At 44.8% G+C, this 25,025-nt stretch overlaps 1 protein-coding gene across 1 annotated transcript in view; it reads left to right on the top strand.

Moving 5' to 3' along the window:
- The first annotated feature begins 1,216 nt into the window (after positions 1-1,216).
- The window catches only part of LOC122943784 (deoxyribonuclease gamma-like), a 32,876-nt gene continuing 9,067 nt past the window's right edge, over positions 1,217-25,025 (top strand). The window contains exons 1-5 of the mRNA XM_044301815.1: positions 1,217-1,383; positions 4,364-4,452; positions 19,492-19,581; positions 20,187-20,299; positions 24,515-24,618. Of these exons, the coding sequence (XP_044157750.1) occupies positions 1,252-1,383; positions 4,364-4,452; positions 19,492-19,581; positions 20,187-20,299; positions 24,515-24,618 (528 nt within the window). The 5' untranslated portion in view covers positions 1,217-1,251. The remainder of the gene's footprint in view (positions 1,384-4,363; positions 4,453-19,491; positions 19,582-20,186; positions 20,300-24,514; positions 24,619-25,025) is intronic.

Below are 25,025 nucleotides of genomic sequence, written 5' to 3'. Positions count from 1 at the left end.
CACCAGATAGGGGCAAGAGAGGGGCCGCCGAAGGGCCATAGGCTGAAGGGAAGGGGTTAGGTTAAGAAATTGGCACAGTTTCAGTTTTCGGCCCAGGCATCAGAAAGGCTAGGTGCACCCCTGGGGGGTCCTAATGATTGTTGGTAAGATCAGTTTGTACATTGCCCCTGTTTACACTGGGAGATGCACCTTACATTTGTCAAACTGGGATTAACAGGGGCCCGATGTCAGCTCTGTTACCCAAGAGCTTACATACAACTTGAGCCGGACCTGTCACTCTACGTAAAATCAGAGGCACAGTTTGGGCTATGTTCACCATCTGAATGGCATGTTCTTTGAGCTGATGAAAAATGCAAACTGAGATCTAAGAGGGTCTTTTGTAGGACTCTGTGGTACATCAGTGGACATGTTTATTACCCTGTGCCACATGACCGCGTTGCTCCTGTCCTGCCAGCTCTGCAGGGTTCATGATGTGAACTTCCACTTGAGGCATTGCATGGGAACCAAAAGCAATATGGCAGAGCTGGCCAACCTGAGGCTCTCCAGCTGTTGCAAAACTACAACTCCCAGCATGCCCAGACTGCCTACAGCTATCAGCCTACAGCAGGGCATGGTGGGAGTTGTAGTTTTACAACAGCTGGAGAGCCACAGGTTGGCCAGCCCTGCAATATGGTCCCTACACATCTACGTTACAATACAATACCTATATCTCCCAACTTTTGAAAAGCCTAAGAAGGGACAACAGCTACATGCTCCGCAACAATTTTTTTCATATTAAGACACGTCTCTAACTTTACCCATCTATACACCCCCCCAATCCCAGCTAGTCGTTCCTACGATCCAGTTATCATGCCTCTGAGGTGACCACCTACTAAGGTCTAATGTGGCTTCCCCGTTCTGAGTCTTCCATTTTATATAATGTACATATTCTTACATTCTTAATATTCTTAATGTACATTAATTTTAGCATCTTGAACCTTGTGCACACATATCTTGTGCCTGTTTTCTACATTGCATTAAGGCCAATGAATTTTAATTAGTCTTCTGAATGTAGAAGACCTATTCCAGGCCTATCAGTTAATAAATCTCTCCATATAAATATGGGATCTTCGCGTACTGATGGGAGATGGAGGGACCTGCCAAGCAAAACAAAGTGCAATGAATAAAAGCTGAGGAACTTCTAGTTCCTGTTCACACCACACTTCGGAAGGGACGGGGCAGCTGTGCACACGTCTTGTCTGATCCTCAACCATGAAGCTTGTTGCTCTGCTGCTAACTCTCTCTTTCACCAATGCTGCATCGTTCCGAATTTGTTCCTTTAACGTTCAGACTTTTGGAGAGGCAAAGTGTGCCAAAGCAGAAGCGATGACTGTCATTGTGAAGGTGAGTCCTCGTCGTCCAGGCACTGCCCAGACCATACTGTGGGCATTGCAAGTCAGAACTATGCATCACCTACCTTCATCCAACTTTACATAGAGGCAAAATAACCCTGATGATTGCCTCTGATGTGACATTGTGGAAGGAACCAGGAATTACTGTATATCTCCACACAAGCAAACACATCAGCGGTGGAAGATAACAGTCCTGGGTTCTGCCCGAGGATGCATGTCCTCGTAGACAGGGATATGGGCATTGGTGGTATAAGAACAGTTGCAATTAGACTGCATATTGGAAAAAGACAGTAAAACTGTTGCCATGTTTTGTTATAATCTATCATCCTAAACGAAGCATCTGTACTTCTGCTATGTTTATGTTTGGAATAATGTTGGAAATGGGTTAATTCTGGAATGTGCAGTGTTAGATTTTCCACCAAATGTGTGTTCATTACAAACGTGGAGGGGTGGAATTATAAGGGTAAATGCACACGTTCAGGATTTATGTATATAGACAATCCGCACTGAAATCTGCAGGCGTTCGCAGGGGAATCCGCGCGGTCAATCCGCATCATTTGGTGCGGATTTTACTGTCCCCGTGGAAGTGAATGGAGAAAATCCGGACAGGGAAAATAAAATAAATTGACATGCTGCGGATTTTAAAATCCGTACCATAGGTCAACATCCGCGCGGAAAAAAAATCAGCATCGTGTGCATGAGAATTTCATATTCTCATAGAATACAATGTACCTGAGCGCAGAAAATCCGCACGCAATCCTCATCATGTGCATTTATCCAAAGAGTGCAAAAGCTTCACTCACGCCTGGCAGCGTCGGACTATGGTGCCCAGAGCCCACCAATAAAATTCATTCTGGGGGGTCAGTATAAAGCTACATGCAGAAGCAGCAAGATGCTACAAGATAATTACTTTATGAGGGCAGGTCCCTGGGGAAAGAGGATACCCGCTAGCCTGACTCATTACCTACAAGTCATTTCCGCCACCCATTTGCTTCTATAATAACTACCGTAGGTGCAGGTTTTTTTTTTTTGTTTTTTTTTTTTTTACATAGCGGTACACTGCCTATCCATATGTGGTGCGGTCAGACTACTCTGCCATGTGCGACTTGTGCAGGGAATAGGGGACTAGGTGCCCTCTAGGGGATTCACCTGTTCCCCTGTAGGCCATTCCAAGTCTGACACGGGGGCCCTAATGGCTCAGTGTTTTCTCTGTCACATGAGATTATCATGTACTAGAAATATAGATGGTACTGCTGCCAGGTGCACAGGCAAATTAGGTGTTCAACTTGCCATCCCCTGCCCACCAATCGCCCCATGGAGGTGCACAATTTAAAATTTACAAAATGAAAGGGTCCTTGTTAATATTTAATTATGCGCTTGTGTTGAAGGAGCCTTCTTTAGGTGTCAAAAATGTATAAGATGGGGGCTGTATAAGATGGGGGCTGATGGACATAATTTGGAGCTTGGAACCCTGCCCTTATGGGAATTTCTGATGGCGTCTGCCATGTATGCCCTTCCAAGCACATAATGCAGGAACAGCGGCAATGGGTTAGGCTACTTTCACACTAGCGTTCGATCGGATCCGTTCTGAACGGATCCGATCATAATAATGCAGACGGAGGCTCCGTTCAGAACGGATCCGTCTGCATTATTTTGGCATATAAAAGCTAAGTGTGAAAATAGCCTCGTACGGATCCGTCCAGACTTTCAATGTAAAGTCAATGGGGGACGGATCCGCTTGAAGATTGAGCCATATTGTGGCATCTTCAAACGGATCCGTCCCCATTGACTTACATTGTAAGTCTGGACGGATCCGCACGCCTCCGCACGGCCAGGCGGACACCCCTGGCGGCGTTCAGCCTCCGCTCCGCTCGCCTCCGCGCGGACAGGCGGACAGCTGAACGCGTTCGGGTCCGCTCGTGAGCCCCTTCAAACGGAGCTCACGAGCGGACAGCCGGAGGCGCGGAGGCGAGCGGAGTCTGAATGGATGCAGTCTGAATGGATGCGGATCCGCTCAGACTGCATCAGTCTGGCGGCGTTCAGCCTCCGCTCCGCTCGCCTCCGCGCGGACAGGCGGACAGCTGAACGCGTTCGGGTCCGCTCGTGAGCCCCTTCAAACGGAGCTCACGAGCGGACAGCCGAACGCTAGTGTGAAAGTAGCCTTAATCTGTCTCCAGCTACTCAACGTTGCACTTGACTTCCACTCAGGGTGCAAATTGAGCATGAAGCAACACTGTCCACATTTCACAAATACACACTGCTACCACCTTGTGAATTCTGGGGGGGGGGGGGGGGGGGGGGGGGGGGGGGGGCTTCTAGTTAGCCCGAAACACAAACTCCAGCAGTCAAATGGTTAAACACTCTCTGAAAGGCTATGGATTCTTTTAGAGCATACAAGGACAAACCAAAGTTCTAAGCTTTAACAGAAAAAAGTGCAATGTTCAGCAACGTAAAAACATAAACATAAAATGAGGCATACAAAAATAGCAAAAGGGAGAAAATAGCAGAAAGATGTAAATGGGCGTAGTCTTTTCTGCTCCTGCAAGGGAACATGCCTCAGACTCAACTGACCCCCATGAAGGTGAACTCAGGACATAGGGATATTCAATTTGGGCAACAGATGCCAACTTGCCCATTCTTTGAAGTCTGTTCAAACTGGGCACAATGTGTCATTACTACCGTAATTAGTTGCCATGGTCAAAGGTATATCTTTTCATTACCGCATTCCAGGCTGCAAGCTAATCATTAGCATCGCATTGGATATCCGCTCAATAGTCATTTTTCATAACAAAGAAAGCAAAAGATTTGAAAAGTTGAGCAAAAACAGAAGCCAGACACCCGCTCGTCCGATGCACCCAACCCCCCCCACAGTCCATTTTTGTAATGGGAAAAATAGTGCCGCTTTTTTTGCTCTGTCCACCATGACTTGATGACTCGGTAACGGAATTGTTGGCAATTATATCTCATCCTAGGTTATATCTCGCTGCGACATAATGCTACTGATGGAGATCAAAGACAGCAAGAACAAAGCGATTAACATACTAATGACAAAACTGAACAGGTAAGGTCCCATCGTCGTGGTACCTGGAGGTGGCGAAGCACCAGGAAATTTAGAGGGGTTGTGCACTAATTTCCAGACGTCTCAGACTGGCAGCACCCATGTAGGTGAACATACTTACTTGATCCCCAGTGCTGGGTCCCGCCTCATTAGCTCCCCAGTCTCTGTTGCTGGTCTCAGGTCCCTCCATGTAAATGTCCTGCTTGACGCAGCCAATCACTGGCCGTTGCTCCCCTTTGCATCCTGTCACATGATCATATGACGCAAGGGGACCAGATCCCCACTGCGGCCAGTGATTGGTTGCAGCGTGGTCAAACCAGGGAGCGAATAAGCCAGGACCTAGTGCTGAAAATCAAGTAAGCATGGTCATCAACGCGGGTCCCCCCAGTCTGAGAGGTCTGGAAATTAGTGCACAACCCCTTTAAGAAGTTGCATTTTTCAGGGTTTTGTTGGTGGTGGCGGCAAGGGGGGAGGGGGGCTGGTCTAAAACTTCCTTCAAAACTGACATGGAGGGAACATATGGGTGATTTTGATTATTCAAATGTGATTTTTTTTTTTTTTTACCCTACTGAGCCATTAATTGGCTAGTCAGTGGATGTAAATCACCAGCGACGCTTAGCATCCTCCATGTCTATCTCCAGAATAAGCACCCTGAAGAAGAGAACTCTAGGTACCTTAAAGGGGCTGTATGCTAATTACTACTATCGGAACACCAGGGAGGAGACATCAGCTTCTCTCCTGGGCGTTCCTTCTCCCTGGCTGTAGCGCTGTCCAATCACTGCGCAGAGCGTCAAAAGCCAGGGAGAAAAAAAAACCCCTCTCTGGCTGTGAAGTTCTGGGCTGCAATTGGACAGCGCTACAGCCAGGGAGAAGGAACGCCCAGGAGAGAAGCTGATGTCTCCTCCCTGGTGTTCCGATAGTAGTAATTATCATACAGCGCAGGAGATGGTAACGGGGGCACAGCAGGCGAACGGAGCGGCGCCCAGGGATAATAGTAAGTGCAGGGAGATCCCTGGGCGCCTCTCTACATGTCCTGCTACTTAGTTAAGAAAGTCCGGACCCATGAAAGGTCCTCTTACAGATACATGAGGCGGGTGCGGTAACTGAAGTGTTAACTGCCGCTGATCACAGCTCCCTGTCAGAGGTCGGGTGCCGGCTATGTGATTCTGCCGCACCTGCCTCCTGTATCTGTATTAAAGGTTAATTATCATTGGTGGCGCAGTGCACCCCCCCCCCCCCCCCCACTATTAAAAACATTGGTGGCAGTAGCCACAGGGTCCCCTCCCCTCCTCCTCATTGGTGGTGCAGTGGCAGCTTCTGATTGGAGCCCCCAGCAGTGTAATCCTGGGGCTCCGATCGGTTACCATGGCAGCCAGGACGTTACTGAAGCCCTGGCTGCCATAGTCCGCTTCCTGCTGCTGTGTGCACAGAGCAGCAGGGAGTGTAAAGTCTATTCACCCTGATAGAGCTCTGTCAGGGTGAATAGGACAAGGGATGAAAAGATCCAGGGTATAGCCCCTAAGGGGGGAAATAGTTATTAAGTAAAGAAAAAAAAAAAAAGGTTAAAAAAAACACTAAAATATTAAGTAGAAATCACCCCTTTTCCAAATTTTACATATAAAATATATAAATAAATAAACATATTACATATCGCCACATCTGAAAAGTCCAAACTATTAAAATATCAAAAACATTTTCTATGTGGTGAGCGCCGTAACAGAAAAAAAAATAAAAACCCCAAGCCCCCCCCCCCTTGCATAAATAGCATATATATATAATCTACACATCTAGAATACAATCGCAGACTACAAATATCTATATGTACATACAAAGTCTACTGGGATAATATACTTGTATACATACACACATATAGCAGCTTTCTCCTCAAGTGTTGCTGGTCCAGGGGATGGCAGGAAGAGTGAGACTCTCAAGTTTCATGTCACCTGTATGTTCCTGTGTCCCAGCCCCCACCATGGACTCCACCCTGTGACCACTTAAATATCTTCCCATTCTGTTGGCCAAGAGAATGTTGTGCAACTGCTTTTCACCGTGCCCTTCCTGCCTTTGATATACTAACAAGGGACACAATGACCAAATGGCTACCGAGTAAAGCATAGAAAAAAAATAACTCAGCCACAACAAGGGCACCAATCACCCAGATATAATACTGTGGAAATAAAGTGAGGTGAAGGAGAAGGTAAAACTCCGAAGGATGTTCTCCAAAGGTTTACGATGTAAAGCAACCGGTGTGTAAAAGCAATAGGTGCATAAAATCATAAATAAAAGTATATATATATATATATATATATATATATGTGACTAACTTCACTGGGGAGATAGTCTATGGGATAAGCTCAAGACACTTATAGGCTTAACTCCCCTGCCAGGATCGCTTGTAGAATCTCAGGAAGAACCGCCGCCACCACTGAAGGCACTTCTGAAAAATTACCTTTATTTGTATCAAGACTCATCGCATTTTGGGGGTTTCTTAGCAAGTACCCCCTCCCTCAGGAGCAGTCAATATACAAATACAATAAAAAGCATAAGCATATAAGAGTGTGTCAAATATATGGGTCTCATATACCTCTGTGTAATGTGTGCCAGCTTGAGACATGCACGTGGGGAGGCGGGATAGGGAAATTGCATCAATTCCGGTTTCGGGGAACATGGGTTCCACAGTGGAACGCATGTCCGTTTTTGAGTGGCTAGCATAATTTATTTCTGAATCATATGGCTATTCATATTCTCATAAAACTAATAAATACTAGGGATGTGCCTCTCCTAAAAAAGTGTAGGGATATAGAGAATGGGGGACGGTGTCGTGGATCAGCCGAGACCGGATATCCGCGACTTGATGGAACACATCAGTGGAGCGCAGAGGCCCACTTGACTTCCGGATGGAAAAGATGTAGCAGACGAGTGCCTGGAGATGGGACCATCTACCGTCAAGGGGCATGCGCTACCAGGACTGGGAACTGAGATGGGGAGGGGAATAACAATGTCTATGTAAAGTGAGTACCGTATATTTGGGGGATGAGAGAGTCTTATTTGACCTAAACCTCTACATATATTCAGGAGTATAAGATAGAGAAAGGGGAATGTAGCCTCATTAAATAGAAGGATCATTTCGACAGTATATGCATAAATAAATAAATAAATAAGTGAACCATAAAAACCCTAGAAAAAAAATATATGAAAAAATTAAAAAAAGGGTCATACTGTAGTACTAGATTAGGCTAAGATGAGGCATGCTGATAATATAATAATAATAATAATTATAATATAATAAAATGATAAAAATGATGCATTCCTAGCATATGGTCATGTATGGTATAAGTATCTGCCCCTAAAAACACATGATTTATCTACCCCTAAAATAGTACTATATATCTACTCTCAAAATGAATAAGGCGTATCTGTCCCTAAAAAATATATACATTATAAAATGCACACTATATAGAATATATGATAATGGGTTATGTATAGATTGAGAAAAACCAGCACTGCCATATTCCAAACTGGTCACTTTATTTGTAGAAAAAAGTAAACACTCAAGCAATAAATAAAATCATCTTCTTGACACGTTTTGGGCACCCAGGCCCTTTGTCAAAAGAATGGTATGATAATGAACATACAAAAGTTTAAATACACGTTTAGAAAATGGATCCACCTATCAGGAGAAAAGTTTAATAACATAGTGGGAAGGCAACCTAATGTTAGCCTCAGGGTAACAACCACCTGTGAATGAAATACACTTCAGTAAATCTTCAAAGCAGAATATACAGGTAAAACTCGAACAATTAGAATATTGTGCAAAAGTCCATTTATTTCAGTAATGCTAATTAAAAAGAATTGCATTAATGCAACTTAAAATTAGAATTTTGTGCAAAGGTTCAATATTCTGGGCTCAACGTGTCACGCTCTAGTCAGCTAATTAGTCCATACCCCTGAGCAAAGGGGACCTGAGATAAGCTGTAAGCCATAATCATCCAAATTATAACAAGTAAAGGCTTGAAATATCTCGCTTTGCATGTAATGAGTCTCGTGTTAGTTTCACCTTTTAAGTTGCATTACTGAAATAAATTAACTTTGCACGATATTCTAATTTTTCTAGTTTCACCTGTAGAGCACTGTTCAGATACTTTTGAGGTGCTTTTGCAATATAATCGAAAACACACTAAAAACAAAAGCAATAAATTGATATACATAAAGTCCCTGATGTTAACAGTGGTATATAACGTCCTGTCTCCTCTTTAAACCTGTTGGGAATCTGGTTTCAAGCATAAAAATCCTAAAAGTTTCCCTTACTAGTAGTTTTTTCTTATGATCGCCCCCTCTGTATGGTTTAAAAACCCTTTCAATTCCACAGAAGGTGAAAAAAGATAAATCACCCCTGTGGTCATCACGGAAGTGTCTGGAAACTGCAGAGGCGTTCAGTGCATTCTCATTATTCGCATCGGATAAATGTTTACGGATCCTTGTTTTTAAAGTATTAGTGCATCCCACGTACTGCAATTTACAGGAAGTGCAGCAAATGAGATACACAACATACTTAGTGTTGCAATTAATATAGGATGACATCTAAGGGTATTTTCACACTTGCGTTTTTCTTTTCCGGCACTGAGTTCTGTCCTAGGGGCTCAATACCGAAAAAGAACTGATCAGTTTTATCCTAATGCATTCTGAATGGAGAGCAATCCATCAGGATGCATCAGTTCAGTCTCTGTTACGTTTTTTGGCCGGAGAAAATACCGCAGCATGCTGCAGTTTTCTCTCCGGCCAAAAATCCTGAAATGCTCTTGGTGACCTCGGGGAGCAAGGAGGAGATTTGGAGGATGCGGGCGGTGCTGGGCTCCTTCACAGTGGGCGCGGCTGGGCTCCAGAAACGTTGGTAACAGTCCCTTGAACACCTTACTTGCCTCATTTATATATATACAGTTGCAAGAAAAAGTATGTGAACCCTTTGGAGTGATATGGATTTCTGCACAAATTGGTCATAAAATGTGATCTGATCTTCATCTAAGTCACAACAATAGACAATCACAGTCTGCTTAAACTAATAACACACAAAGAATTAAATGTTACCATGTTTTTATTGGACACACCATGTAAACATTCACAGTGCAGGTGAAAAAAGTATGTGAACCCCTAGACTAATGACATCTCCAAGACCTAATTGGAGTGAGGTGTCAGCCAACTGGACTCCCATAAATGAGATGAGATTGGAGGTGTTAGTTACAGCTGCCCTGCCCTATAAAAAACACACACCAGTTCTGGGTTTGCTTTTCACAAGAAGCATTGCCTGATGTGAATGATGCCTCGCACAAAAGAGCTCTCAGAAGACCTACGATTAAGAATTGTTGACTTGCAGAAAGCTGGAAAGGGTTATAAAAGTATCTCCAAAAGCCTTGCTGTTCATCAGTCCACGGTAAGACAAATTGTCTATAAATGGAGGAAGTTCAGCACTGCTGCTACTCTCCCTAGGAGTGGCCGTCCTGTAAAGATGACTTCAAGAGCACAGCGCAGACTGCTCAATGAGGTGAAGAAGAATCCTAGAGTGTCAGCTAAAGACTTACAAAACTCTCTGGCATATGCTAATATTCCTGTTAGCGAATCTATGATACGTAAAACACTAAACAAGAATGCATTTCATGGGAGGATACCACAGAGGAAGCCACTGCTGTCCAAAAAGAAACATTGCTGCACATTTACAGTTTGCACAGGAGCACCTGGATGTTCCACAGCAGTACTGGCAAAATATTCTGTGGACAGATGAAACCAAAGTTGAGTTGTTTGGAAGAAACACACAACACTATGTGTGGAGAAAGAGAGGCACAGCACACCAACATCAAAACCTCATCCCAACTGTGAAGTATGGTGGTGGGGGCATCATGGTTTGGGGCTGCTTTGCTGAGTCAGGGCCTGGACGGATTGCTATTATCGAAGGAAAAATGAATTCCCAAGTTTGTCAAGACATTTTGCAGGAGAACTTAAGGCCACCTGTCCACCAGCTGAAGCTCAACAGAAGATGGGTGTTGCAACAGGACAACGACCCAAAGCATAGAAGTAAATCAACAACAGAATGGCTTAAACAGACGAAAATACTCCTTCTGGAGTGGCCCAGTCAGAGTCCTGACCGCAACCCGATTGAGATGCTGTGGCATGACCTCAAGAAAGCGATTCACACCAGAGATCCCGAGAATATTGCTGAACTGAAACAGTTCTGTAAAGAGGAATGGTCAAGAATTACTCCTGACCGTTGTGCACGTCTGATCTGCAACTATAGGAAACGTTTGGTTGAAGTTATTGCTGCCAAAGGAGGTTCAACCAGTTATTAAATCCAAGGTTTCACATACATTTTCCACCTGCACTGTGAATGTTTACATGGTGTGTTCAATAAATCCAGGCAACAGAATTTCTTTAAATATATATATATACACGCATTGTTAAGATTTGCTCTGGTAGGCAGAGTAAGCGGATACAGTGCAGAGGCGAAAACAAGTTTGTAAAGCAAAACTTCGGTGTTTATTCACACATAAGGCAAAAGTAAAACGACTCTGTACAGTCTTGGTGTTAGTTCCCACAATGCAAAGTCCACAGAACAAAAATATCACCTTGTTGGCTGTTTTATCCCCAGCGGTCCACAGCAGGCTTTAAGGGGCCTGTTTCCCAGCGTGTGGCTCTCAGCCCTTTAGCACGGCACCGGACAACTTGCTGTTGAGCCCAGCTGTCTTTTAAGGACAGCTAGGTGTTGTCAAAACCCGGACCGGCACTTAAAATCCAGTCCGGTGTTTGACCCCACCTGGCTGCAAATCAGCCCAACAGCACACACTGAGAGGAAAATACCTGTCCTTCCAGACCATACCCCTCTCACAACATATATATATATATAGAACATTGTTATATAATCAGTGCATAAGTGGTGCATATAAAAGGTACTGGCACCTTAAAATACAATTACTTAAAATACAATTACTGTAATAGACAGGTAGACCGCATGATAAGATCAGGACTGATTCCTAAACAATGGATTATACACTATGGAACTTGTATGCTCTAGGGAGTACGGATTGTACACTGTGGGACGTATAAGCAATAAAAGCATACGATACTGATGGTACCCGAAAAATGTCTAATAGTTGGTGTATTCCAAGGACTCATTGAGTCCGAACGGAGATTAAGGTGTTGAGACGGTAGATCCAATACATTTCTTTTCTGCAGAGGGATTGGTGAATATCGAAAAAGATGGCATCTGTGGGGGTATATTCTAGGCTAAACGCAAGTCCCCAATTGTTAGTGTTTCTATGAAAGGCAAAAGTGTTTCGACATCCACATCCCAAATACATTGATTTCATCAATGTATCTGCGATAGAGTCTAATGTTTGGGTGGGAGAGTAGGCCACATCTGTCTTCAAAGAGATCCATGAAAAGATTTGCATAATATGGGGCAAATTTAGTACCCATCGCGGTGCCCTTCTTCTGGATACATAAGACCCCATTGAAGTAAAAATAGTTATGGCATAAAATTAATTTGATTGCTCCGAGAATAAAATCCTTTTGAGGTACGGCCATGGAGTGGTCTGTTTGCAAAAAATAGTTAACCTCTAGGAGCCCTAAGACATGTTTGATACTACTATATAGAGAGGACACGTCTAGAGTGACCCATATAAAACCGTCCTTCCGTTGGACAGGGTCCAAAATATTTATGAGATGGGTTGTGTCTCTCAAATATGAGGGTAGTTGGATGACATATTTCTGAAGGAAGTTATCGACGTATGCAGACAAATTGGATGTGAGGGATCCGATCCCAGATATGATGGGTCTCCCTGGGGGGGTTCTCTAAGGACTTATGGATTTTAGGTAAAAAGTAGAAATGGGACATGGACGGATGGGGTGTCATGAGAAATGTATTTTCTTTTGTATCGATGAATCCAGCTTCGTATCCGGATTCAATAAGTTCGGAAAGGACTTTTTTGAAGGGCCCTGTAATAAGGATCCTGTAATATTCTTTGTCGGATAAGATTATATTGGATTCAAGTAGATAATACTTAAGATTCATAATAACGTTCCCTCCCCTTTATCGGCATTTTTGATGACTATATTTCTATTTTGTTTTAGGTTGTTTAGGGCTCTTATTTAGCTGAAGCTAAGGTTATTGGAAGTGGTATGTAGTGGCGTCGCTAGAGGGGGGCGAGGGGGGGCAATTGCCCCCCCTATGTTGTTCCTTGCCCCCCCAGGTGCCCCCCCGCTGATTCCCCCGAGTGAATACTAATGAGCGCTTCCATTAAGGAAGCGCTCATTAGTACAGAAGGACCAGGAAGTGGTGAACGCTCTGTACTCACCACTTCCTGGTCCTCGGCTGTCGGCTGTGCAGGGCTGCGCACAGCGTGAGGTCGCTCTGTGACCTCACGCTGTGCGCGCCAGTTTAGAGCACGCACAGTCGACTGAGGAGGGAGAAAATGGCAGGCGGCGTCCGTCCAGGAGCAGGAGAGGTAAGTGTTTTTTTTTTTTAATTTTATAAAAAATGTGGCTGCTGGGGGCATTATGGGGGCTAATAGGAGGCATATGCGGCTAATAGGAGGCATATGGGGCTAATTGGAAGCATATTTGGGGGCTAATTGGAGGCATATTTGGGGGCTAATTGGAGATGTATGGGGGCATTTGGAGGCATATTTGGGGGCTAATTGGAGGCATATTTGGGGGCTAATTGGAGGCATATTTGGGGGCTAATAGGAGGCATATGGGGCTAATAGGAGGCATATGGGGCTAATAGGAGGCATATGGGGCTAATTGGAGGCATATGGGGGCTAATAGGCATATGGGGCTAATAGGCATATGGGGCTAATAGGAGGCATATGGGGGCTAATTGGAGGCATATGGGGGCTAATTGGAGGCATATGGGGGCTAATTGGAGGCATATGGGGGCTAATTGGAGGCATATGGGGTCTATGGGGCTAATTGGAGGCATATGGGGGCTAATTGGGGGCTAATTGGAGGCATATGGGGGCTAATTGGAGGCATATGGGGGCTAATTGGAGGCATATGGGGGCTAATTGGAGGCATATGGGGTCTATGGGGCTAATTGGAGGCATATGGGGGCTAATTGGAGGCATATGGGGGATAATTGGAGGCATATGGGGGCTAATTGGAGGCATATGGGGGCTAATTGGAGGCATATGGGGGCTAATTGGAGGCATATGGGGTCTATGGGGCTAATTGGAGGCATATGGGGTTAATTTGAGGCATATGGGGGCTAATTGGGGGCTAATAGGAGGCATATGGGGGCTAATAGGAGGCATATGGGGGCTAATAGGAGGCATATGGGGGCTAATAGGAGGCATATGGGGGCTAATTGGAGGCATATAGGGGCTAATTGGAGGCATATAGGGGCTAATTGGGGGCTAATAGGAGGCATATGGGGGCTAATTGGGGGCTAATTGGAGGCATATGGGGGCTAATTGGAGGCATATGGGGTCTATGGGGCTAATTGGAGGCATATGGGGTTAATTGGAGGCATATGGGGGCTAATTGGGGGCTAATAGGAGGCATATGGGGGCTAATAGGAGGCATATGGGGGCTAATAGGAGGCATATGGGGGCTAATAGGAGGCATATGGGGGCTAATTGAAGGCATATGGGGGCTAATTGGAGGCATATGGAGCTAATTGGAGGCATATGGGGGCTAATAAGAGGCATAATGGGGGCTAATTAGAGGCATAATGTGGGCTAATGAGGCATAATGGGGGCCAATGGGGCTAATAAGAAGAATAATGGGGGCTAATGAGGCATAAGGGCTTATATGGGGGCTGATATGGGAGTGATGAGAGGCATAATGAGGGCTAATGAGAGGCATAATGTGTCATCCACAGATCCCCCATAACAGTGTGTCTTCCACAGATCCACCATAACAGTGCGCCTGTGCACTGACGAGAGACAGAAAGAAGGGGAAAGAATCCGTGGAAGCAAGCAGAGGACGGCACAGCAGACGACTGAATAGCTTCTTTTGTAAGTAAATTGTTTTATTATAACTGTATCCCTGCAGACCGCAACTCTCTCGTATTTTGTAATCTTATTTTGTTTTTGCCCCCCCATTTTTGACTGTGGTATCTTTGTGCCCCCCCTATATATTGTTCCTAGAGTCGCCACTGGTGGTATGTAGGGGATCTTTCTGGTGAGGAGTGGACATGGCCTTCATTGTTATTCCCCTCCTCCCATCCTGGTAGCGCACGCCCCTTGATGGTAGGCGGGCCCATCTCCCGGCGTTCGGCCGCTGCATCTTTTTCCAACCGGAACCGGAAGTCACATGAGCCTCTGCACTCCACAGATGCGCTCCCTCGGCCAAGCCATGACACCTTCCCCTATTCTCTATATCCCTACACTTTTTTTTAGGAGAGGCACATCCCTAGTCTTTGAGTTTTATGAGAATATGAATAGCCATATAATTCAGAAATAAATTATGCTAGCCACCCAAAAATGGGCAAACGGGCATGCGTTCCACTGTGGAACCCATGTTCTCCCGAAACCGGAAGTGATGTTGTTTCCTTATCCCGCCTCCCCACGTGCATGTCTCAAGCTGGCACACATTACACAGAGGTATATAAGACCCATATATTTGACACACTCTTATATGCTTATGCTTTTATTGTATATGTATATTGACTGCTCCTGAGGAAGGGGGTACTTGCTAAGAAACCCCTGAAACGCGTAAAGGGAATTTTCCAGAAGTGCCTTCCGTGGGGACTGCGGTTCTTACAGAGATTCTGCAAGCGATCCTGGCAGGGGAGTTAAGCCTATGGGTGTCTTGAGCTTATCCCATAGACTATCAACCCCAGTGAAGTGAGTCACTCAGATATATATTTACTTATATTTATGCTTTTATTTATGCTTTTATGCACCTATTGCTTTTACAGACCGATTTCTTTATATCGCAAAGCTTTGGAGAACATCCTTCGGAGTTTTACCTTCTCCTTCACCTCACTTTATTTCCACAATATTACATTTAGGTGATTGGCGCCCTCGTTGTGGCTGTTTTTTTTTTCTTTTCCTGTCCTTTACTCATTGCTATATGCAGCAGTTTCTGCTGCATATTCAGCCACCTCTGGCAGCTTCCCACCATCTACCGTAATACTTGATGTTCCTTTCTCCTCCCCTTTGGCACCCGGCAGTTACTCCAAGACTTTTTTGGATTCTATCCAAAAGGAGTCTGTGACTAACACTCTTTTTTGGGGGGTTTTGTCCCCTCCTCTGTCCCTTTACAAATGGCTACTGGCCATACTGCTATCACTGAATGGGTGAATACCACTGGATATCAATATACACTATATTCAATTACTAGGCATATTTGTGTGGTCATCAGGCTGAGGTTCTGGCTGAGAGCCATATTTTCCTGTAACACATGTGGTATTCCAAACATTACAGAGTGCTCGTTCCTGATAATTGACCTGTGTCAAGGTGCCGCTGATCACCCAATGAAAGAGCAAACGCTTGTTCATCTGGTGAAATCATTGTTGATGCGCCACCCAAAATATTTGTTTTCCGGCAGCAGATCATCCTGTGTAAACAGGGATCTGCTCCCCAGATGCAATGACCCTTGGGGACGAGCGATTGCAGTGAGTGATCATTCATCCCCATGTAGTGGAGGTGATTGCTACATGTAAATACAGCTCTCACCTCTGCTTAATATCAGGCAATTATGGGGAAGAAACATTTCATTCCTGATTATTGTCCGCTCAGTCGGCCCTTGTAAAAAGGCTCTTTTAATAGATATTCATCAGTTATTTATTATATCACATCCAGAAACTCACTTTTCCACTTTGTTATCCGGATAAGCTGATCTTTGTGTTTGTGTAATCTCTTTTTCATGCTTGAGAAGCCAGTATAACGTTTTATCTTGTTTTTTTAAGTCAGTGACATTTTGAAAACCAACTGATCCCACTGACGAGAGGTATTCCAGCATTTATATCAGATTCATATGATATGGCATACATGCCTAATAAATAAGAGGTTCCCTGTTGTAGACTCAATCTGGCCTTCATCTGCTGGTTTTACCATTGAAATCAATGGAGAGGTGGCCACTGGGTGGTTATGGGGGTCACCAAAAGAGCTCTATGAAGAAGACCGTAAACATGGGACCCCAGAAGTGGGACCCCCTCTTATCACACAATTATAACCCATACACCTAAATGTATACTGCCTCCAGACCACTCAGTATAATCACAAACGTGTCCATAAAACAAGGCTGTGTAAATTGAAGCCTATGTACACATTGCGTCTATCATTGGCAACATATAGCAATTTCCCAAAGTCCCAGAGAAATCCTTTAGCTTAGCAGTAAATATACATCTCCCTCCTCAAGGCACTGGGGTCGGCAGCTGCCGGCCATGTTTCTCAGTATGTGTGTGCACATGCGGTACGTCCATATATACCGTTATATAGGTGTGTGCATATAAAGACAGATTCTCTCTGCAGCACAGTTCCTGATAACAACTAATTTCTTCAAAATATCTTTTTAGGTGTTAAAAGATATAAATTCTTACTTTAGGTTCTTCTTCAGCAGCAATTTAGCAGATGCGTTAACCATGCTCTGTCAGTCACTCCTACACAGATCTACCGATTTCTGATGATTCATTTGAAGATGAAGCTTTTCCTACATACAGTATATAGGAGTGTGAATTGCAGGAGGCAGTCAGTAAAAAAATGGCAGTGGATTTTCATAGGTTCTTATATGTATAGCCCCGAATTTCCTTCTGCCAGAGGCCTAGCTAGGTTTCCCTTCACTCTTGGCCCCCAAAACTTGCGCATTAGGCCAACAGCTATTCCTTCTGAACCCGCCTTCCTGATATACAGTACATGCATGCTCAGCTCGATGATGACCATCATATTGTGTGCACCACACCGGACATAACTGCCTACAGCCTAGTCCCCAGCACCGGCAGCATTGCCGGTCATTAGATTCATTGTAATTGTCTTTGAGTTAGCTTCTAGCCCTCAAAAACAGCTGATCATTGCTACGGTATTCGCTGTTCAATGTCGGACCCCCATAACAGTAGCATGCATGTATGTAAATTATCACATTCCAAAAAAGAAAAGAAGCTGAGCCTCTGGAACTATGATCGGCCTTTCAAACAGGCCTTGAGATATAATTTAGGATTAAAAACAAGCCAGTAACTCATCTCCTTCAGAGTGATTACCCCTCATCAGTGCAGAGAAAACTGGCTTAGCTGGCTGAGAGGCCTTTGTCGGGCATCTGAGGTGTACTATTTCTCCTTCTGGGGAGCACCTAGTAGGCATAAGGAGTTTTTTAAGGTCATGGGATGCTCCTGGAAGCTATTGGAAGGTAGCAATCCTATGAGTGAATGTTCAGCCTTTTAAACAAGCCTCGAGACATAACTTAAGATCATAGCCAAGCCAATACTTCACCTGCAAACAGCTGGTTCAGGGTGATTGCCCCTCATCAGTGCAGAGCAGAGAAACCCCACTTAGGTGGGTGAAAGGCCTTTGTGGAGGATCTAATGGCTACTATTTCCCCTTGCAGAGACCACCTGGTAGTTTTATAGGAGCTTTGGTAGTTTTATAGATGCTCCTCTATACTTTTTGGCCAAACTAGCATTCCATGGCCTATAAGACTCCTTGCGTCCTCTCCACAAGGTCCCCAATAGGACCCCCTGGATCTGCTTCTATGTAGATACACCACTTGGTGTCACTCTTTAACCAGTTCACTCTTCTCATGCTTCCAAATTTAAGGAAGGGGATATCTTTACAGGTTTGCTACTCCTCAGGGGCATGAGGTCAACCTGAACTGGACCCACTCCTCATGGACCCTACATCAGTTATATGTGCTCCCTGTATAGTCGACATGGTCAAGTATACGAAAAAAGGCAGACCAATAACTTTGGGTTAAACCTACACGTTAACACAACTGTTCTTATATCATATATGATCCATAATGCGTGCCCCTTCATAGTCCATGGCTGCTCTTCCCTTGTGACGTTATGTGGTTTTGATACATAGAGAAAAAAGCAACAAAATAGCACAAATTGTCACGTGTTATCAATTACAGAATCTGATTGCAATAAACAAGTAAATCTGATAAAGTCATTCTGTTGAGATTGTCGGAGGAGGGAAGTCGCATTCTGTAGAATGTACTGTATTAGTACGGGGGTCAGTGGAGAAACTACAATCCCTATCATGCATACTTGCTTTGGCTTCTCTCCGAATGACCAGAGATGTGAATGGAGCATGTTGGGAAATTGTAGCTGGTTGCTGATCCATGAATTAGTATGTACTCGAATAAAGGATAATTGCTACATAGTAATTATTTCCCAGGGAAGTTACCACCCCTAGTATTACAGTTGCATCTAGGGGTTGTGGAGTACATAAGCGCCCCTCTGGATGTAACCCCAAATTGCCCATGTCAACTTCAAAGAGCTATTCCACGAGGAATGCAGCCAAAGATGCAGCAATTACAATTAACCCTGTGCAGCCTCTACGTAGAGGGGACCTATAGCATTGTCAATCCAGATCTTCCAGGCTCAAATTTGATGTTAAAGCCCATCTGTCAGCAGATTTGTACCTATGACACTGTCTGACCTGTTACATGTGCGCTTGGCAGCTGAAGGCATCTGTGTCGGTCCCATGTTCATATGTGCCCGCATTGCTGAGAAAAGCAATGTTTTATGATATGCAAATGAGCCTCTAGGAGCAACGGGGGCGTTGCCATTACACCTAGAGGCTCTGCTCTCTCTGCAACTGCTGCACCCTCTGTACTTTAATAGACAGTGTCAGGCAGGCGTGATCACATTTTACAAATCTGCTGACAGATGCCCTTTAATCCTGATCCTCCTGGTTCATACAATGAGTGACAAAAGACACAATCAGCGATTAGCAGATTTATATGTCATTTGTAGAATGCTGGAGAAGAAGACAAATGGGCAATTGCACTGGTTGTGATTAGTGGATGAGTTCTCTAATGTGGACCTCTACCCACTCGATCTCAAGAGATTACGGAAGGAGTATCTGAGACCTTGTTTCTGTTTACTTGTAGCCAGCCAGAGATGAAAGATGAATTTAGCGTAATCATCAGCCAGAGGCTCGGACGCAAGACCTACAAAGAGCAGTATGCATTTATTTATAGGTAAGTGGGTTACGGGCATTATGGGGGCCAGCTTGTCAATGTTCATTGAATTGTTTGTAACTAGTAGAGGTGACTTCAATCACACCAGGCCACATCCGGGAGAATGGTGACAGCTAATATTTAAGGGGTTATCCCATGATTAATGTAAAAAATGAAAATCAGACATCATACAGTACATGACAATCTCTTTCTAAGAAAGCTAGAACCAGCCCTGTACCTCACATGGATCCAGAGATCTCCTCATTCATTGCTCTGCTAGATTTATATTAGGGGAGTGTCCATTCTGCTGCAGCTCAGGGGGCGTGTCCATGCTCTCCCTATCACAGCTATGGGGGCGTGTCCATGCTCTCCCTATCACAGCTCAGGAGGCAGTTGAAGGATTGAACTGAGCATGTGCGTCCACCTCAGCAAGGTGGACAGAGAAAAAAGAACAATCAGCTGGTGGCGCTATACAGATACATTTTATTGAATAGCTCAGTGGCTATGCAACATTTTTAATTACATGCAATTAGAAAAGTATTCAGACCCAGGTGCTGGTTTGAAAACTGCAATATAATTTTTTGTGGGACAACCCCTTTAACGCATGGATACAATATGCATTGCAGGAAGCAGCTGGTCACAGTGAAAGGCATTTATCAGTACATGGACCACCAGGACGGAGATGTCGATGCCTTTTCCAGGGAACCTTTTGTTGTCTGGTTTAAAACCTACAAAAGCGGTAAGACCGGATGGATTTATAATTCTTATGAATAGTTAACCCTTTGCGCACGCATCATTATTCTTCTTGAGTTTTTTATTTATTTTTTAAACCGGATATAAGCTATTAAAAAAAGCCATTTTAGAAGCAGATCTGATTGAATCTGCCAGACTATGCAATCAAGGAGAAGGCAGGAGGCTGGCAGAGGTAGAAGAAGGAGCTAGGGCGCACAGAGAGGCTTGGGGCACCCTCGGGGAACTTAAAGGGAATGTCTCATCAAAGACAATGGGGCCATATCGCTAGGATATACCCTCATTGTCTTATAGGTGCAGGTCCCAACGCTGGGACAAGCACCTAAATCGAGAAGGGAGCCCCGAAAGTGGTGGAGGGTGCACTGTGCACGCAAAGCCGCCCTCCATTCATTTCTATGAGGCCGCTGAAAATAGCCGAGCACTGGCAGTGTGCTCCCATTCACTTCTAAGGGCAGTGTGCTTGGTGGTAGCCCAGACCAGAGTCCTCCAGCCACCACTTGCGGGGCTCCGTTCTCGATATAGTTGCGGGTCCCAGCGGTGAGACCCGCCCCTCTAAGACAATGGGGGCATATCCTAGCGATATGCCCCCATTGTCTGAGATGAGACATCTTTAACTGCTAATTTTGCATATGGATTGAAAGTACCCTTTTCTCCAGAATGAAGCAACAGATTGCTCAGTAAAAGGTATCATTACATTCAGACCAACTAGCCCTACAAGCAGGGGCGTAGCTATAGAGGGTGCAGAGGTAGCAGTCGCTACCGGGCCCAGGAGCCTGAGGGGCCCAAAGACCCTTGTGCCGCATAAGAAGACACTGGTATTATAGAAAGTACATACTGGTTCAGCAATTACACCCCTGGCTGGAGGGAAAGGTTTAGGTCAAGAATTTGGCATTGGGGAGGTGCCGTTTCAATTTCTGCCCGAGGCAGCACGAAGGCTATGTTTTTCCCTGCCCCTGGCCACAAAGCACTTAGGGAAGGGGGGCCCAAGCTGAACTCTTGCACCAGGGCCCATGAGCCTTTAGCTACGCCCCTGCCTACAAGCATTGTGCCTGGTTTATTACTGGTGTTTTGGTCTGCTCCGTTGAATTCTGCAGAATTTTTAAGATCTCAGCTTGCAGTGAGTGAATGGAAACATTATTCTTAAGGATAATCAGTTGGTGGTTTTCTTGGAATAATTTCTATTGCTCCGTTTGATTGTATATTACATAAGTGTCTTTTTGCATTAGGTCATAATTTTTTTTTTGCATTAGGGGTAAGGGTTTTTTGTAGGGTTTTTTGTTAGAACACCGGATCTGTTGTACGACAGATACCATTGGCACCTGATGGACCCTATGGCCTTCCATGGGGGTCCATCAGATTTTGTTGCGATTATTGTCATTTTGGTTGATAGACTGGCCCACTATAGCTGGTAACAAGTAGAGAGCAGACCGATTGTATTTGATATAAATACTTTTCCCCCCTTTATAATTAAAATATATAGAAATAAAATGAAAAAAAAATTAGATAATCCAACAGGATATATAAAATAAGTATAAGTAAAAAACTATCTCCACAAAGGAGAAAAGAAAGAAATAGAAGTTAATTTGGCCAAAGATAACAAATTCTTCTGTTGAGAGTATCAGTTGGTCAGCAGGGTAGTCACTGTTAGGCCTCATGCACAAGACCGTATTTTGTTTCCGTGTCCGTACCTTTTTTTTTTGCGGATAGGATGCGGACCCATTCATTTCAATGGGTCTGCAAAAAACGCGGCCAGCACACCATGTGCTGTCCGCATGAGTATGTCCAGTCCGTTGCTCCACAAAAAATTGTGCATGTCCTATTTTTTCTAGTTTGCCATACGGAATCCGCAATTTTTTTGCGGATCCGCAATTTGCGGACTGCAAAACACATACGGTCGTGTGCATGTAGCCTCAGGCTACTTTCACACTAGCGTTGTTTAAATCCGGCGTTCAATTCCGACACCGGAACTGCCCGCCGGATCCGGAAAAACGTGTGAAAACGGATTACATTTGAATCCTGATCAGGATTTTGATCACAATGAAAAAATGCATTGGAAAAAACGGATCCGCCATTTTTCGGGTTTAACATGCAAAAGCCGGATCCGGTTTGACTGAACACACGGCGCCGGATCCGGCGTTAATGTAAGTCAATAGGAAAAAGTCCGGATCCGGCGTTCAGTCAAAGTGTTCAGGATTTTTGGCCGGAGGTAAAAATACAACATGCTACGGTTTTCTGAAAAGCTGATTAGTCAAAAAGACTGAACTGAAGACATCCTGATGCATCCTGAAGGACGGACTCTCTATTCAGAATGCATGGGGATAAAACTGATCAGTTATTTTCCGGATTTGAGCCCCTAGGACGGAACTCAGCACCGGAAAAGAAAAACGCTGGTGTGAAAGTACCCTTAAAGGGAGTCTTTCACGCCGATTGACCCATCCGCCGCGTCTGCCCGCCCATGGTCTCTTCTCTATCTTTCCTCCTACTGTCCGTAATCCCGCGCATGCGTCGATGACCGCGATATCGGCGCGTGCGCATTGAATGACCACAGTCTGGCCGGGGCATCACAGTTTAGTGTGCGCATGCGCCGGCACCGGCCTAACTTACGTTCTTACCGTGATCACAGCATCACGGCAAGAACGTAAGTTAGGCCCGGGTCGGCGCATGCGCACACTAAACTGTGATGCCCCGGCCAGACTGTGGTCATTCAATGCGCACGCGCCGATATCGCGGTCATCGGCGCATGCGCAGGATTACGGACAGTAGGAGGAAAGATAGAGAAGAGACCATGGGCGGGCAGACGCAGCGGATGGGCGGGCAGACACGGAGGAGGGGTAGTGAATTGGTATGAAAATGACCCAGGGGCCTGGGCACCGGCCGTTGTAAGGCCGCCCCTGGGCACCTTCACAGCCTCATTTGCATATGGAATAAAAGTGTTTTTTGGACGAATGATGCTAGCAGGGAACTAACGGTAAGAACAGTTTTAATAGGGGGGATGCCGTGGACATAAGTGTATTAATAGGTTAATAGGGTCAATCGGCGTGAAAGACTCCCTTTAAGGTTGATAGCTGTACAGGCAGGTATCATCCGCTGGATATATAGTATAGTAATAAAATTGCTATGTATCCATAATGACGTTAGCAGCAATAATATAATGTTCAAATGTCCCTGGTGGACCGGAGCTGCTGTTTCACGGCTACTTCAGCCTACAGAGGTTAAGAAGTATCAGTTGATCAGCAGGTTAGTTAGTATTTGTACAGACAGAAGTGGTCCACTGAATATATAGATATAGTCATTTAGTTTCCGTATATCCACAGTGTGGTATTAATATCATGTTCAAATGTCCCTGGTGGAGCAGAGCTGCTGAGTCCCAGCTATTCCCCTTATAAATGTCCGGCTTTACAATGAATGCGGCTGTTACGTTAGATAACGCGGATATTGTATTGGATTAAATGTTTTATCATCTATGGCGGGCAGGTATTCTTTGTACCACTCCTGTGGCGTCCCACATGGAGGCAATACGCTGCCTGCCTTTACCTTTCCGGCGTCTTCTATGTATGCAGCCGCTTCCTTCCAGCAAGCTGTCCGGTCAGGGTTTGCTGTTCGCTGTATTCTTTCAATGCGCGCGTGCGACAGATTCAGCGTCCCACGTGGTGTTAAATTGACTCGGCGTCCCACGTGGTTACATATGCCGGGGAGGCTGTTAGTGGATATGCGGGCTAGCGTAGTGTAGGGAAGCGCTTCCTATTAGGTTGCTATATGTGGTCCTTTTCTAGACATGCGGTTATCGTAGTTTTACCAGACGCGTTTCGGGGTCTAAACTGACTCCTTCCTCAGTGGTAACTCACTATTACGTGTGGCGTCCTTTTTTATCCACCTCCTTCCATTAAAGGGTAATTGTGCCCCAATCATTGCCACCCTGAGCCAGCTCTGCTGTTTACTTTCTGGTCTCATTTTGTTTAGAGGAAAAGCACATTCTGTCCAATCTTCAAATAGCAGCAGTGTGAACACAGCCCGAGTTCACTTCAGTTCAGGTGTTGCAGCTTCATCTCATAATCAACTGGTCTCAGGAGGGACCCAATTTCCTATGGACGTGTCGAAAGCTAAACCACCCCTTTAAATACTACTCAGTATTAGCTGCCCTCAATGCAGGTACAATGTGTATATTACATCGGAATCACCTTTTGTCCTGTATTCTTCCCATAAGATTTTGTGATCATCCCTCAGCATACAACACCCGAAGCTGCGGTCCGTGAAATTGATGAACTCTATGATGTATACGTTGATGTGAAGGGGAAATGGAAAACGGAGGTTTGTCTGAAGTAATATTCTGTATATAGACAGTAGTAGATAAACATGTCACAGATACAATGGAGCTTCTGCCATACAGCCCAGTCACGGTCACTGTGTCTATAAGGGCCAATTCACACGACCATATATTTGAGTTCATATCACAGAACAGATGCAGACCTATTCATTTCAATTGGGCCACAATAGATGGGGTCACCTGCACAGTCTGGCAATGGCAACACTGACTGGATAGAATGAGACTGTGCAGGTAACACCCCTCTGTATCCTTACTGCAGACTGCTGGAAATTCATTCATAACTTCTAGTAGGAATAATAAAGTGTGGTGATGTGTACAGTATAAGTGCTGGGAGGCGTGTATATCCTACCCAGATACCTCAGCTGGGTGAGATAACTGAAATCCAGAAAGC

This window comes from Bufo gargarizans, chromosome 7 (assembly GCF_014858855.1).
Source record: "Bufo gargarizans isolate SCDJY-AF-19 chromosome 7, ASM1485885v1, whole genome shotgun sequence".
NCBI classification, from domain to species: domain Eukaryota; kingdom Metazoa; phylum Chordata; class Amphibia; order Anura; family Bufonidae; genus Bufo; species Bufo gargarizans.
Note: the sequence above shows the minus strand (reverse complement) of the source record. Positions and strands in the feature narration are given on the sequence as shown.